We start from the raw sequence: 14,075 nt of genomic DNA, 5'->3' as shown, positions 1-14,075 counted from the left end.
ACCATAATCTTTCCGGTCTTTGACCCATCCTGTTGTTCATGTGCCATCTCTGTTTTATAGGTAGTTGACCTGCTATGTTGGATAGCACTCAGAAAGCCATCCGTACTGAGCAGGCGCGAGTATGGACTCACTTATGTGCAACACATTTTTAGAACTACTTGGGGATGTGAGTAGTTCCAAAGGCTGCCCAGTGAGCGCCAAAGACCTAGCAGGAGGAGTAACTTCAACTGGGGATACCACAGGAAGGATGGGACAAACCCAAGGACTGGGAAGTCTATGGTATTCAGAGTCTTCCCTCAACTTGTTTACCAGAAGTGTTTCCTCGCTTACGTTTTTCTTGAGTGGGAAAAAAGTTAATTATTGCAATTCAAAGTTAAAGCTGGATTTGCACTATAGATGAGTAGCAGATTCTGTTTGATTTGTGGGGGAGATGTTCTTGCCCCCATGTACATGTAGTAAAGGCGCCTACAAAAAGGGTGGCCGATATTGCCAGTAGTAGAATGCTACTAAATTATCTTAGCAAAATATTGTTAATCTTTACTGAGATTTTACTATAACCAAACCCGAAGTCACACAGAACTCTTACTCTACTGATGCCTGCCTAACCCTTAAAGCAAACCTGAACTGAAAATTAAATCAAAATAAACAAACACGTCATATTTACCTCCCATGTAGTCTACTAATCCATCTCTCTCTCTTCTCATGCATCCTGTTTGTACAATGTGATCATTGGAATTCTTTGTCTTCCATTTTGAAAATGGCCACTACCACATACCAGCTTCCTGGTTAACACACTGTTAAATTGTAATATTGCCAACTTTAACCATAGGGAAACATGTACATTACCTTGCTCATCAATTGTTCTTTCAGTTATAACTGATAGCAACTATGATGCAACTGTCAGAAACTGATATGTTTCAGCTCTGACAAAATCTTGTCAGAACTCGAAGGAATCGTAAGAAGAAAATGGTGAGCTTCTGAGAGGAACTGATGGTGAGGTAGCTATGTACTATTAATGTACAGGTACAGCATGAGGTTTCCTTTTACACATCCACCCCCCCCCCCCCCCCCCACCCTGAGGTGCCTAACTATAACCCCCCCCCCCCCCCCTTTCCATCACAAAGCCATGAATAGTAGCTTTATAGCTAAATTTGGGCACTCAGAAGCTCCCATTATGTGATTTTCGTATTGAGACTTCCTATTGCCATTAAAAAAAAATTATGCACCCTTATACTCTGGGCACCACAGAAAGCCGCTAATAACATTGTGCTCTCTGCAGCATCTTTTTTTTTTTTTTTTTAGGCAGTGATTTGAATAGAGCATTGTGTTATACCTTTGCAACAATAGGTGCTATATTGCTTTTTTCTTTTTAGTATCCTGTTTCACCTGACGCTATAGCATATGCTGGCATAATCAGTGGACCCAATAAACCAAAAAAAAGGAAATGTGTCCAAAGTGTGAAAAACCAACCCAAAGAACAGAGGCCCAGTTAGATCAATTTTAGGGTGGAGATTCAGATTGGAAATTCATATTTTTTATGACTTCGGTTTGAATCTTCAAATGGCAATTCATAAAAGCAGTTGGAGACATACAGGTGTCAGGTATTTACTTGGGAAAGGGAGATGAACCTTTGGCAATCATTGATATTTTGTTGTTTCAATTTTTTTTTTCCCATAAGCTCAACCTGGTTCTGGTGAGATAGGAGACTGCACTGTTCCTCTTCCACCTCCTCCATATTCCTGTGACCCCAGTGGGAATGATCTGCCTAGAGGTAGGTTAAAAAAAGAATTGATAACAGCAAAATAGAACTTCAAACATGCCATTTAAAATATATCTATCTATCTATATATATCTATATATATCTATATATATATCTATATATATATCTATATATATATCTATATATATATATATATATATATATATATATATATATATATATATATATATATATATATATATATATATATATATATATATATATATATATATATATATAAATATATATATATATATATATATATAAAAATATATATATATATATATATATATATGCTGCGTAATATGTCATACATGCCTACATACATTCCTATTGGTTTTGGGAAGCTTGGCCTCTATCCATCCTTACATAGCAGCACATGCCAGCATGTGCTCCAAAACCTAGCTTGTTCCAAGAATCCTTTTAGGAACAGCAGTTTATATGAACCCGAGAAGCTCTAATAGAATCTAAGCATATGCACAACTGATCTGTCCCTAATACGATATTAATATCTGCCAGATTTACCACCCAATATAACTCAACAATTTTGTTTAAATCTGGTTCCACCTTAAATTATTTTTGGCAGCTACTAACCACTGCATACTGTACATATGCCACGATCTTCTGTTTGAGCGACTCTTACCTTGTCATTTAGCCATCACATTTTGGCATTAGTCAGAGCTGCTCAGAACCTTTTATTTCCCAGAACGTCATTTCGGACAGCACCCCTGGATGAGACTTGTCTCCCTCCCCACTGTGGACAGGAAACTGTTAAAAGAAGAATTTGCATAAGCAATAGGCAGCCACATATAAGATACTACACCTGCCACAGTACCTCAGTTTAGTTTCCTGTCCCGGACGGGATGCATGGGAGAGGTCTCCAGGAGTGCCATCCATGTCAGGCGGCAGGGGCAGCGTTTTCCAGGGCTCCAAGCAGCACTGTTCAGTGAACAGTCGGAGCCCTGCAGCGTGGAGGAGGCTTCTCCATTGGAGGCAGCAACTTTATGCGCGCAGGTGCGTGCATTGGAGAGAGTTCACTTCCGGTTGAACCGGAGGTAGTCACGCGCTGGCGTCCCGCGTGATCTGAAGTCTGAGCCGGGCGGCAGAGGCCACGGCGGTGATTAGGAATCGGCATACAGCTGATTCCTTAAGGTAAGAAGCTGATTAAGCATATGCTTAGCCGGCAGGGGCCGCATGCATAATTGGATCAGCTGCATCAAATCAGCATCACAGGTATACGTTTGTAGAGTCCATGATGCACTCTGGTTTGTGGCTGAGATCATGGAGGACGCCTCTGGGTCAGCTCCTGCACAATCTGCTGAATCTGCCCAGGATCCCTCTCTGGCAAGTAGATGTGATTATGTTTCTTCTGCTTGGCTGGATGTATGTTATGTATAGAGGGATTTGTCTAATGGCTGGCTATCGTTTATTATGTTTTATACCCCAAAAGACATAAGACTGAGAAGGTTGAAAAGTCTGAAAAATCTTCTACTCAGTCCAGTCAGCATGGATTGGCAACTCTGAATGGAAATTGTGCCAGTATTGTACAGAGAAGGTCCACAGCAATAGGAAATTAAAGATTCTGCTATTGCTTCTACCGCCTCAGCTGCTTCAGATGGGCCTGGGACTAGTACTGCTATGGCTTATCTACCTGTTATAGCTAATCCATCATCTCCTATGTTGTCTGCACCTCTAACTATGCCTCCTGCTTCCAAGAGACATAGGCCTCTATTTATTGAGCATTCCTGCATGCGGTAATGCTCAAAACAGCTGACTTTACCCACCATTTAGTAAAGTGTGCATTCATAAAACCTGTGTCCGCATGAAAATTTATAATTCCTGAGCAGGTGCCAGAAATTAACACCTTGTGCGGAGATTATCACAACACAGGTCACTGAAGGTTAATTCATAAAAATTAAAGCAGGCAAATGTGAGCAGAGAAACCCTGGCTGTTTAGAGAAGGCGATAAGCCAGCCATAACAGGCAAGCTAATGGAGAGACAGACCTCCCAGGCAGCTGCAGTGAGAGCAGAACAAACTGCATCCCGGAATACCCAGGCTGTGTTTTTAACCCCTTGGGTACCTGTTTTCAGATAAATTTCACATCAGAAAGCCTGCATGTGTAACATTCTTGAAGTTCTTCTAAGCTGCAGCAATTAAATAGATTGTTTAAAAGAACTAGACAGATTCAGGGCAAGGAGAGGCAATTTAAACAAAAATGCACATGTAAAGGAATGCTGGGGCTGCCTCCTTTATAGTAACTCTCTCTGCACAGAGAAAATGTATCAAACTAGGAGGAAGATTTGAGTAAAACTGACTAAGGGCCTTTTTTTCATTACTCTGCGAGTTACGATTTGATTCTGATCACGAGGTACGTTAAACTAATGGAAACTGCAGCAGCAATTTCCATTAGTGCAATCTGATTGCGATGCGATTTGGACAAAGCACAATCGTCATCCTCCTGCATTGTATGCAATTGAGCTGTACTATAAGTATAGTAGCGCAATCGCATAGTGGAAATTGAAGTGCGATTGGGATCGCAAATTCGGTTGCGATCGCATTTCATAGTAGAAAAGAGCCCTAACCGCAATGTTTTTTTCCTGAATTAATGAAAGACTTACTAATAGGTATTAAGTCTGAGCAGAAATCTTTGACACCTTTGGATCAAATGTATGAGAGTTTGGCGGATCCTCATTCTCGGCTTATTCCAGTCCATTCTACTCTTAAGATTAGGATTAAGGAGTGGGATAATCTAGGAAAAGTTTTGGGTTTTTTTTTTGGCCCAGATCATTATCTAAATGTTGTTTTTCTCCTGAAGATCAGGGTTTTGGGGAACCCCGCCTAAATTAGATCCATATTTTTCAAGGGTATCAAACAAAACTGACCTACTTTTTTGAGGATTTCTGGGAAATTTTGAATGATTTCCCTAAAGTTTGGAATGCTTCCAATTATCTAGTGGACGCTTCAGATGATACGGTTAAACTTATGGCCAGAACTACGGCATTAGTTAATTCAGCCAGAAGAGGTGTATGGGTAAAAAACTTGGAATGATGACAATTCTTCAAAATCAAGTTATGTGGTGTACCTTGTGAAGGGGGTCTGCTGTTTGAGTCAGTTAGACAACCCTCTAGACAGAACGGCAGACACACATAAAAAAATATTCCTGTTAAAGGAATTCTATCGATTCACATATTTTCAATTGACACAGGAATTGTTTGGGAAGTGTTGCTAAGTACTGGTGTATACATTTTAGTAGCAACCTCTTTGTTTACTGTTATCAAAATGCTTTCAAACTTTACTGACAAAACTGACTCTGAGCCATGAGGAGAGGGGAAATTCCCCTCACACTTGATCAGATAACTCTGTGTAACTGTGTGTGACAGAGAGAACAGCTGCAGCTTCTGTGTCCTGTTTCGGACTGAAGTGTCTGTAGAGAGCAGAGGAAATGTAACTAATTGTTACAGCTTTTCATACTGTTTTTTGCTTTCAGAGTTTGTTTGATATTTGCTTTCTGTAGTCCGATATGCAACTCTGGCTGTGCATTGAAGTAGACACCCCTTCTGCAATTGATTTGTCCCAATATAGCTAATCCTACCCTCAGTAAATTACAGCTTTTGCCTCTGATATTTAACATGAAAAGTAGGAAAATGTTTACACAGCAACTTAGACATTATTTGTACATTGTCATTTTAGAACACTTGGGTATCGATAGTATTCCTTTAAGAAAGGACCTTTTCAAAGTAATCGGTCCTTTCGTCCCTCCTTCTAAGAATAAGTCAGATCCCTAGTCCTCTAAGGGCAGGAGATGGGCTCTCTACAAGTCACAGAAGCCTAAGGGCCTGTTCAGACTGCACACGTTTCCAGCTGCGTTTTGGAAACGCGTGCAGAAGGCCAACACGCACGACATCAGACAGTGCATAGAGTGCACTGTCTGATGTTCACACTGCATGCGTTCCGAACGCATGCTGCACGCAGATTTAGCAAAAACGCGCGGCTGTCCCATTTACTTTTCAGTGATGGGATCAGCCACGCAACGCATGCAAACGCAGATGGCGTGCGTTCGTACGCGTTGCGTTCCGCATGCGTGGCCGTCCGCGTTTGTAATGTGAACCGGCCCTAAGTCCAACTTCACTTTTACCAAGAAGTCAGATAAGCAATGACGCTAGTATTCCAGTGAGATGGAGAATTGCAAATTTCAAAACATGGCAACTACAGTGCACAAAATATTGGTTATTTAGGCTTCTTTCACAGTGGGACGTTACAGGCGCAGGTTAGAGCAGCTTGTAACGCAAGTAATGAAAAATCAATGGGCTGTTCACAGTGCCCACGTTGTGTTACACTCTAACGCTGGACGTTTAAAGAAAGTGCATCATGCTGTGCGTTATACACGGTTTTAGCCGCATTAGACTGTTTGCATATGCTCAATAATGTGTGTTTTTTGTTTTTTCTTGCAGGAGAGGGGAGAGTCCGCTGTTGTGGCCAGCCACATGATTAATTAATATGCACTGCAGTGTTAACTTCCTGGAGCGGCCGCTTATTGGCTGGCAGGACCACGTGATGCGGAGTTTTCCGATCACGTGCTCTCCACAGTCTTTTGCCGCATGCGCCGTTTTCGTCCGATAGTAAGCGTCAAAAAGTATGCATCACAGACCCATCAGGAGACGCATAACGTGGCTCTAAATAGCATCCAACTTCAAAGCTCACATGCGTTGCCTTGGGGGCACGTTATGTGACCTTAGCGTCGCATCTAACGCAACGTCTTAGTGGGAAAGAGCCTTTAAGGTGTTTTTTGTTGGAGGGATACAGAATAGAGTTCAGCCAGCCTCCTTTTAAGAGCTTTTGCATTACTCCCCGTTTGCAGGACCAAATAAAGTTTTCAGCCCTACAATCGAAAGTCCTTTCCCTGTTTAGAAAAAAAGGGTAATTCGAGAAGTACCGAAATGTCAGAGGACAGGGATTCTATTGCCCTGTGTTTTGTCTAGTAAAGGAGCTACAGGGAAATTATCAGTTCATACCAGAAGGTAAAATACAGAAAATTCAGGATGGATTTGATCTATTATTCATCTCTTACAGAAGGACGATTTCCTAGCCTTTCTAGACTGAAAAGATGCGTATCTTCAATTACCGATACATCTGACTTCTCAATAATGCTTAAGGTTTGCCATCCAGATGGAGGAAGAGGTAAGAATGTATCAGTTTAATGCTTTGCCCTTCGGATTATCCTCAGCTCCAGGGTTGTTTATGAAGGTAATGTCTGGGGTTCTAGCTACACTTAGACAGAGAAAGGTTACCTTGATTTTCTGTTTTGGGGGACATCTCCCAATTCGGTAAGAGATCAGATTGTTACGACAATAGTCTTACTACAAGATCTAGGTTGGATCATTAATTGGGAGAAATCTTCCTTAATTAAATCCTACACAGATTATACATTTGTTTGGGCTATTTCATTAGCATATCAGACACAGGGGGAGCAATTCAATTCTATCATGGCTCATTCCACAAGAGGAATTTCGACTTCTTGGGCAGAGAGGGCAGGGGCCTCTATAGATCAGATTTGCAGAGCTGCGACCTGGTCAAGTCACAATAAGTTTGTAAAGCACTATCGCCTTAATGTATCTGTCTCTGCAGGTTTATCCTTCAGAAGGAAAGTTTTGCAAGCTGTGGTCCCACCCTAAGGTTTTAACTCTTGTATATCGTCTCATCCAGGGGTGCTGTCCGAAATGACGTTCTGGGAAAGACCACTTTACTTACGGTAAAGTCTTTTCCAGTAGTCATGAGGACAGCACCCCTGCAACCCGCCCTTATTTGGGTAGGAAAGAGAAATAAGTTTGTGTAAGCATCATTAAATGTCCGTGTCATCTTTTTATTAACTGAGGTACTGTGGCAGGTGTAGTATCTTATATGTGGCTGCCTATTGCTTATGCAAATTCTTCTTTTAACAGTTTCCTGTCCACAGTGGGGAGGGAGACAAGTCTCATCCAGGGGTGCTGTCCTCATGACTACTGGAAAAGACTTTACCGTAAGTAAAGTGGTCTTTTTAACTTGTTCCTGCTTCCAACACCTTCAAGAACTGATTGTTCACTTGCTTACTATTAAAGGACCACTATGTCAAAGTAGACTACATATAAGATGAATATTTGTTCCATAATAAAATTATTATAAAGTGCCAACATATTGTGTGGTGCTGTACAGCGTAAAACACATACAGTGTACATAATAATACACTGGAATACACCAAATATACACTGGTACAAAATACACAAAGATACAGATTTGGTAGACATGGTAATTTGTTATACATTTTATTCATAATGTTACATTTGTAACTAAGTCCAAGACACAAAAGGTTCAGAGCCCTGCCCTTGCGAGCTTACGCTCTCTAAGGAGTAATGGACTATATATAATTTTTCCATATGTTCCTTCTGGTAGGTGGTATCAATCTGACTCTATCTCCACATATGTATTTTAAATATTAAAATTTTTTAATGATGGTGGTTTCAATTCCACCCATTGATGGGGATGCCTTTTAACAAGACCCGTATTTTTCGGACTATTAGACACACTTTTTCTACCCCAAAAGTGTGGGGAAAAAGTCACTGCATCTTATGGTCCGAATACAGGGAGTTCCCGAGTTACAAACACCTGCCGATACGAACCGCCGCTGCGCCGCAATGTCGGGGACTCCCTGTGCAGTCCACTCTTTGTCCTCCTGTAACCTCTTCTTGTACCCGCCCCCCCCCCCCCCCCGCAGTGTAATTAGCGGCCCCCGCTGTGTAGTTAAGGTCAGCAGTGTATAACCCGATAATCCCAGCATCAGTACAATGACATTGACCCCCCCCGCAGTGTAATTAGCGGTATCAATATAATCCAATTAGGCGCTCGCTTTGTAGTTGTAGCCACTTATTACCGGATAGTCCCGCAGTGTATTCGCTGCCTTAAGGCCCATACACACGTCGGATTTTTCTGAACGACGGGTCGTTTGAACGTCCCGTCGTTCAGTCGTTCGCACGCAGAATCAGACGTGTGTACGGACTATCGTTCGCGTGATAAGACTGGTTTCCAGCGATCCGCCCGGCGGATCGCTGGAAACCAGTCTTATCACCCGAACGATAGTCTGTACACACGTCGGATTTGACGTGCGAACGACTGAACGACTGAACGTTCAAACGACGGGTCGTTCAGAAAAATCCGACGTGTGTATGGGCCTTTAGCATGTTCCATTGTCTCCCGCTGGCGCTGTGTAATTAGCAGCCATCCGAACCTAGAAGTCTGCACTGCTCAGAGACTTTTCCTATGCGTCATTCTTCCCTCTAATGCCGGCTTTTCGTGATGCGTCATTACAGGCGGCCGGCACTAGAGGGAAGAATGACGCATAGGAAAAGTCTCTGAGCAGCGCGGACTTCCAGGTTCGGATGGCTGCTGATCACACAGCGCCAGCGGGAGAAAATGGAATATGCTAATGCAGCGAATACACTGCGGGACTATCAGGTAATACATGGCTGCCACTAACTACAAAGCGGGCGCCTAATTGGATTATATTGATACCGCTAATTACACTGCGGTGGGGCAATGTCATTGTACTGATGCTGCGATTATTGGGTTATACAATGCTGACGTTAACTACACAGCGAGGGCCGCTAATTACACTGCGGGGGGACCAGCAGAGGACGCGGGGGGGGGGGACCGATGGGGACTCAGGAAGTCACAAGGGGGATAGTAAGAGGACAAAGAGAGGTAAAAGGGGGGGAGGGGGCACAAAAAGTACAAGAAGGCCATAATAATTGGGGTGAGAACATCTACAAGATGCCCCTGGACCATAGACGCACCAGGTTAAAAATATTTTTTCCCTGGTTTTTGCCCTCTAAATCTAGGTGCGTCTTATGGTCCGAAAAATACGGTAATCATTTTAACAAGATAATCAATGTATATTCAATGTATATTGACTTCACCTTTCAGTGGTTCTGATGGTGTGAGTGATCAGCATTTCTCGCTTTCCTGCTTTAGATACAAAAGTCCTTCAATATTATTTTAACTTGGGATTACAGGTACGTTTTTCTAATCAGAATAATACTATTTGCGATTAATCTGTTTGTTGTGTACTGTATTACATTTAAGAAGAATGTTTGCTTTTTTTCCTGTTTGCACTTTAGACTGAACATTCAATTAAGGTTCACTTATGTATTTTCATCCTTGACTTTGTGGGTAGGAGTCAGTGCTGAAGCCAGGCCAAATATATTGGCCATTGCATGAAGTTGGTCAAAGGAGACGTACTGCAAAGAATCTGTAAATATACCGATATTCTATTTGCTAAAATTGGGCACCGACATTTCTTAAAGGCTTTTTTGCATGCACGCATTTCAGAAACCTATTCATAAAACTTTTACATTAGACAGGCCTTAACGCATATAGCCACAGATAGTCACATAGTTTGAATGAAAAAAGACAGAGTTCAACCAGAAAATACACTATACTAGATTGCACCCTTGCATATCCCAGTTGATTAAGAGGAAGGCAAAAGAAAAGAAACACTTACAAGACTTTGACTAATTATCCCTAAAAGGGAAGAAAAAAATTCCTTTCCAGGCTTCAGATGGCAATCTGATAAAATCCTTGGGTCAACATTGCGAGGAATTGCCTAGTAATTTGCCATAGATGTCATAGATGTCCTTTAATGCAAGAAAAACATTCAAGCCTCATTTTAAATGCATACATGGAAATTGCTGTAACTGTGGTAAGATATGAGCCTATGAAAAAAAGGGTGCACGGTGAACCTGAAAATTGGTTTTGTTCAGCAATGAGAGCTATGCATAACTCTTGTCTCATACTGAAACCGCCACAGCTAACCTTAAAGAGAAACTGTGACCAAGAATTGAACTTCATCCCAATCAGTAGCTGATGCCCCTTTTTACATGACAAATCTATTCCTTTTCACAAACTGATCATCGGGGGTGGGGAGGCTCTGTATGGCTGATATTGTGGTGAAACTCCTCCCACAAGAAACTCTGCGGAACATGGTCCTGGCAGTTTCCTGTCTGTGAACCTTGTTGCATTGTGGGAAATAGCTGTTTACAGCTGTTTCCAACTGCCAAAAAAGCAAGCCGCAGCTACATCACCTGCCAACAGTAAAAATGTCACCATGTGATAAATGTCAGAATGTAAATTGGGGATTTAAAAGATTTTTACAATGGGCGAACACTGACTAATAATTGTAAAATGAAGCACTTTTTTATAACATTATTTTCACTGGAGTTCCTCTTTAACCACACAGACACTCTGCTAACCTTAACCACTTCCCGACCGCCTAATGCACAGAGGCGGCCAGGAAGCGGACCCCGCAAGGACCAGCTCATGCCCAAAGGCGGCGGTCCTTGTAGGGGCATGGGCGGAGCGATCGCATCATCAGTGACGCGATGTTAACCCGACGATCCCCGCATACAAAGTGTATAATACACTTTGTAATGTTTACAAAGTGTATTATACAGGCTGCCTCCTGCCCTGGTGGTCCCAGTGTCCGAGGGACCACCAGGGCAGGCTGCAGCCACCCTATGTCGCACCCAAGCACATTGATCTTCCCCCCCCCCCCTGCCCCAGATCGCCCACAGCACCCCTCAGACCCCCCCCCCCCCGCCCACCCCCCAGACCCCTGTTTGCACCCAATCACCCCCCTAATCACCCATCAATCACTCCCTGTCACTATCTGTCAACGCTATTTTTTTTATCCCCCCCCTGCCCCCTCCTGATCACCCCCCCCCCTGTGTACTGTATGCATCTATCCCCCCTGATCACCTGTCAATCACCAATCAATCACCCCCTGTCACTGCCACCCATCAATCAGCCCCTAACCTGCCCCTTGCGGGCAATCTGATCACCCACCCACACCAATAGATCGCCCGCAGATCCAACATCAGATCACCACCCAAGCGCAGTGTTTACATCTATTCTCTCCTCTAAACACCCATCAATCACCCCCTATCACCACCTGTCACTGTTACCCATCAGATCAGACCCTAATCTGCCCCTTGCGGGCACCCAATCACCCGCCTACACGCTCAGATTGCCCTCAGACCCCCCCCCCCCCCTTATCAATTCGCCAGGGCATTATTTACATCTGTCCTTCCCTGTAATAACCCACTGATCACCTGTCAATAACCCATCAATCATCCCCTGTCACTGCCATCCATCAATCAGCCCCTAACCTGCCCCTTGCGGGCAATCTGATCACCCACCCACACCAATAGATCGCCCGCAGATCCGACATCAGATCACCTCCCAAGTGCAGTGTTTACATCTGTTCTCTCCTCCAAACACCCACTAATTACCCATCAATCACCCCCTGTCACTGCTACCCATCAGATTAGACCCCTCTCTGCTCCTAGGGCACTCAATCACCCGCCCATACCCTCAGAACGCCCTTAGACCCCAGCCCTGATCACCTCGCCAGTGCATTGCTTGCATCTATTCCCCCCCTCTAATCACACCTTGCGACACCCTTCAATCACCTCCTGTCACACCCTAGCACACCTACCCATCAGATCAGGCCCTAATTTGCCCCGTGTGGTCTCCTGATCACTCGGCCAAACCCTCAGATCCCCCTCAGACCCCCTTCCGATCACCTCCCCAGTGCATTGATTGCATCTATTTTCCCCTCTAACCGCCCCCTGAGACACCCATCTATCACCTCCTTTCACCCCCTAGCACTCCTATCCATCAGATCAGGCCCAATACAACCTGTCATCTAAAAGGCTACCCTGCTTATGACCGGTTCCACAAAATTCGCCCCCTCATAGACCACCTGTCATCAAAATTTTCAGATGCTTATGCCCCTGAACAGTCATTTTGAGACATTTGGTTTCCAGACTACTCACGGTTTTGGGCCCGTAAAATGCCAGGGCGGTATAGGAACCCCACAAGTGACCCCATTTTAGAAAGACACCCCAAGGTATTCTGTTAGGTGTATGGTAAGTTCATAGAAGATTTTATTTTTTGTCAAGTTAGCGGAAATTGATTTTTATTCTTTTTCACAAAGTGTCATTTTTCACTAACTTGTGACAAAAAATAAAATCTTCTATGAACTTACCATACCCCTAACGGAATACCTTGGGGTGTCTTCTTTCTAAAATGGGGTCACTTGTGGGGTTCCTATACTGCCCTGGCATTTTAGGGGCCCTAAACCGTGAGGAGTAGTCTACAAAACAAATGCCTCAAAATGACATGTGAATAGGACGTTGGGCCCCTTAGCGCACCTAGGCTGCAAAAATGTGTCACGTGGTATCGCCGTACTCAGGAGAAGTAGTATAATGTGTTTTGGGGTGTATTTTTACACATACCCATGCTGGGTGGGAGAAATCTCTCTGTAAATGACAATCTTGATTTTTTTTTTTTTACACACAATTGTCCATTTACAGAGATATTTCTCCCACCCAGCATGGGTATGTGTAAAAATACACCCCAAAACACATTGTACTACTTCTCCCGAGTACGGCGATACCACATGTGTGGCACTTTTTTGCACCCTAACTGCGCTAAGGGGCCCAAAGTCCAATGAGTACCTTTAGGATTTCACAAGTCATTTTGCGGCATTTGATTTCCAGACTACTCCTCATGGTTTTGGGCCCCTAAAATGCCAGGGCAGTATAGGAACCCCACAAATGACCCCATTTTAGAAACAAGACACCCCAAGGTATTCTGTTAGGACTATGGTGAGTTCATAGAAGATTTTATTTTTTGTCGCAAGTTAGCGGAAAGTGACACTTTGTGAAAAAAAAAACCAATACAAATCAATTTCCGCTAAAAGTGTCACTTTCCGCTAACTTGTGACAAAAAATAAAATCTTCTATGAACTCACCATAGTCCTAACAGAATACCTTGGGGTGTCTTCTTTCTAAAATGGGGTCATTTGTGGGGTTCCTATACTGCCCTGGCATTTTAGGGGCCCTAAACCATGAGGAGTAGTCTGGAAATCAAATGCCGCAAAATGACTTGTGAAATCCTAAAGGTACTCATTGGACTTTGGGCCCCTTAGCGCAGTTAGGGTGCAAAAAAGTGCCACACATGTGGTATCGCCGTACTCGGGAGAAGTAGTACAATGTGTTTTGGGGTGTATTTTTACACATACCCATGCTGGGTGGGAGAAATATCTCTGTAAATGACAATCTTGATTTTTTTTTTTACACACAATTGTCCGTTTACAGAGAGATTTCTCCCACCCAGCATGGGTATGTGTAAAAATACACCCCAAAACACATTGTACTACTTCTCCCAAGTACGGCGATACCACATGTGTGGCACTTTTTTGCACCCTAACTGTGCTAAGGGGC

The 14,075-nt window shown here is 43.3% G+C and overlaps 1 protein-coding gene across 1 annotated transcript in view; it reads left to right on the top strand.

The window, feature by feature from the left end:
* The window catches only part of ALG13 (ALG13 UDP-N-acetylglucosaminyltransferase subunit), a 211,349-nt gene that overhangs the window by 179,015 nt on the left and 18,259 nt on the right, over positions 1-14,075 (top strand). Inside the window, exons 29-30 of the mRNA XM_068247910.1 lie at positions 1,679-1,771; positions 9,763-9,803. Of these exons, the coding sequence (XP_068104011.1) occupies positions 1,679-1,771; positions 9,763-9,803 (134 nt within the window). The remainder of the gene's footprint in view (positions 1-1,678; positions 1,772-9,762; positions 9,804-14,075) is intronic.

This window comes from Hyperolius riggenbachi, chromosome 8 (assembly GCF_040937935.1).
Source record: "Hyperolius riggenbachi isolate aHypRig1 chromosome 8, aHypRig1.pri, whole genome shotgun sequence".
Taxonomy (NCBI): domain Eukaryota; kingdom Metazoa; phylum Chordata; class Amphibia; order Anura; family Hyperoliidae; genus Hyperolius; species Hyperolius riggenbachi.
Note: the sequence above shows the minus strand (reverse complement) of the source record. Positions and strands in the feature narration are given on the sequence as shown.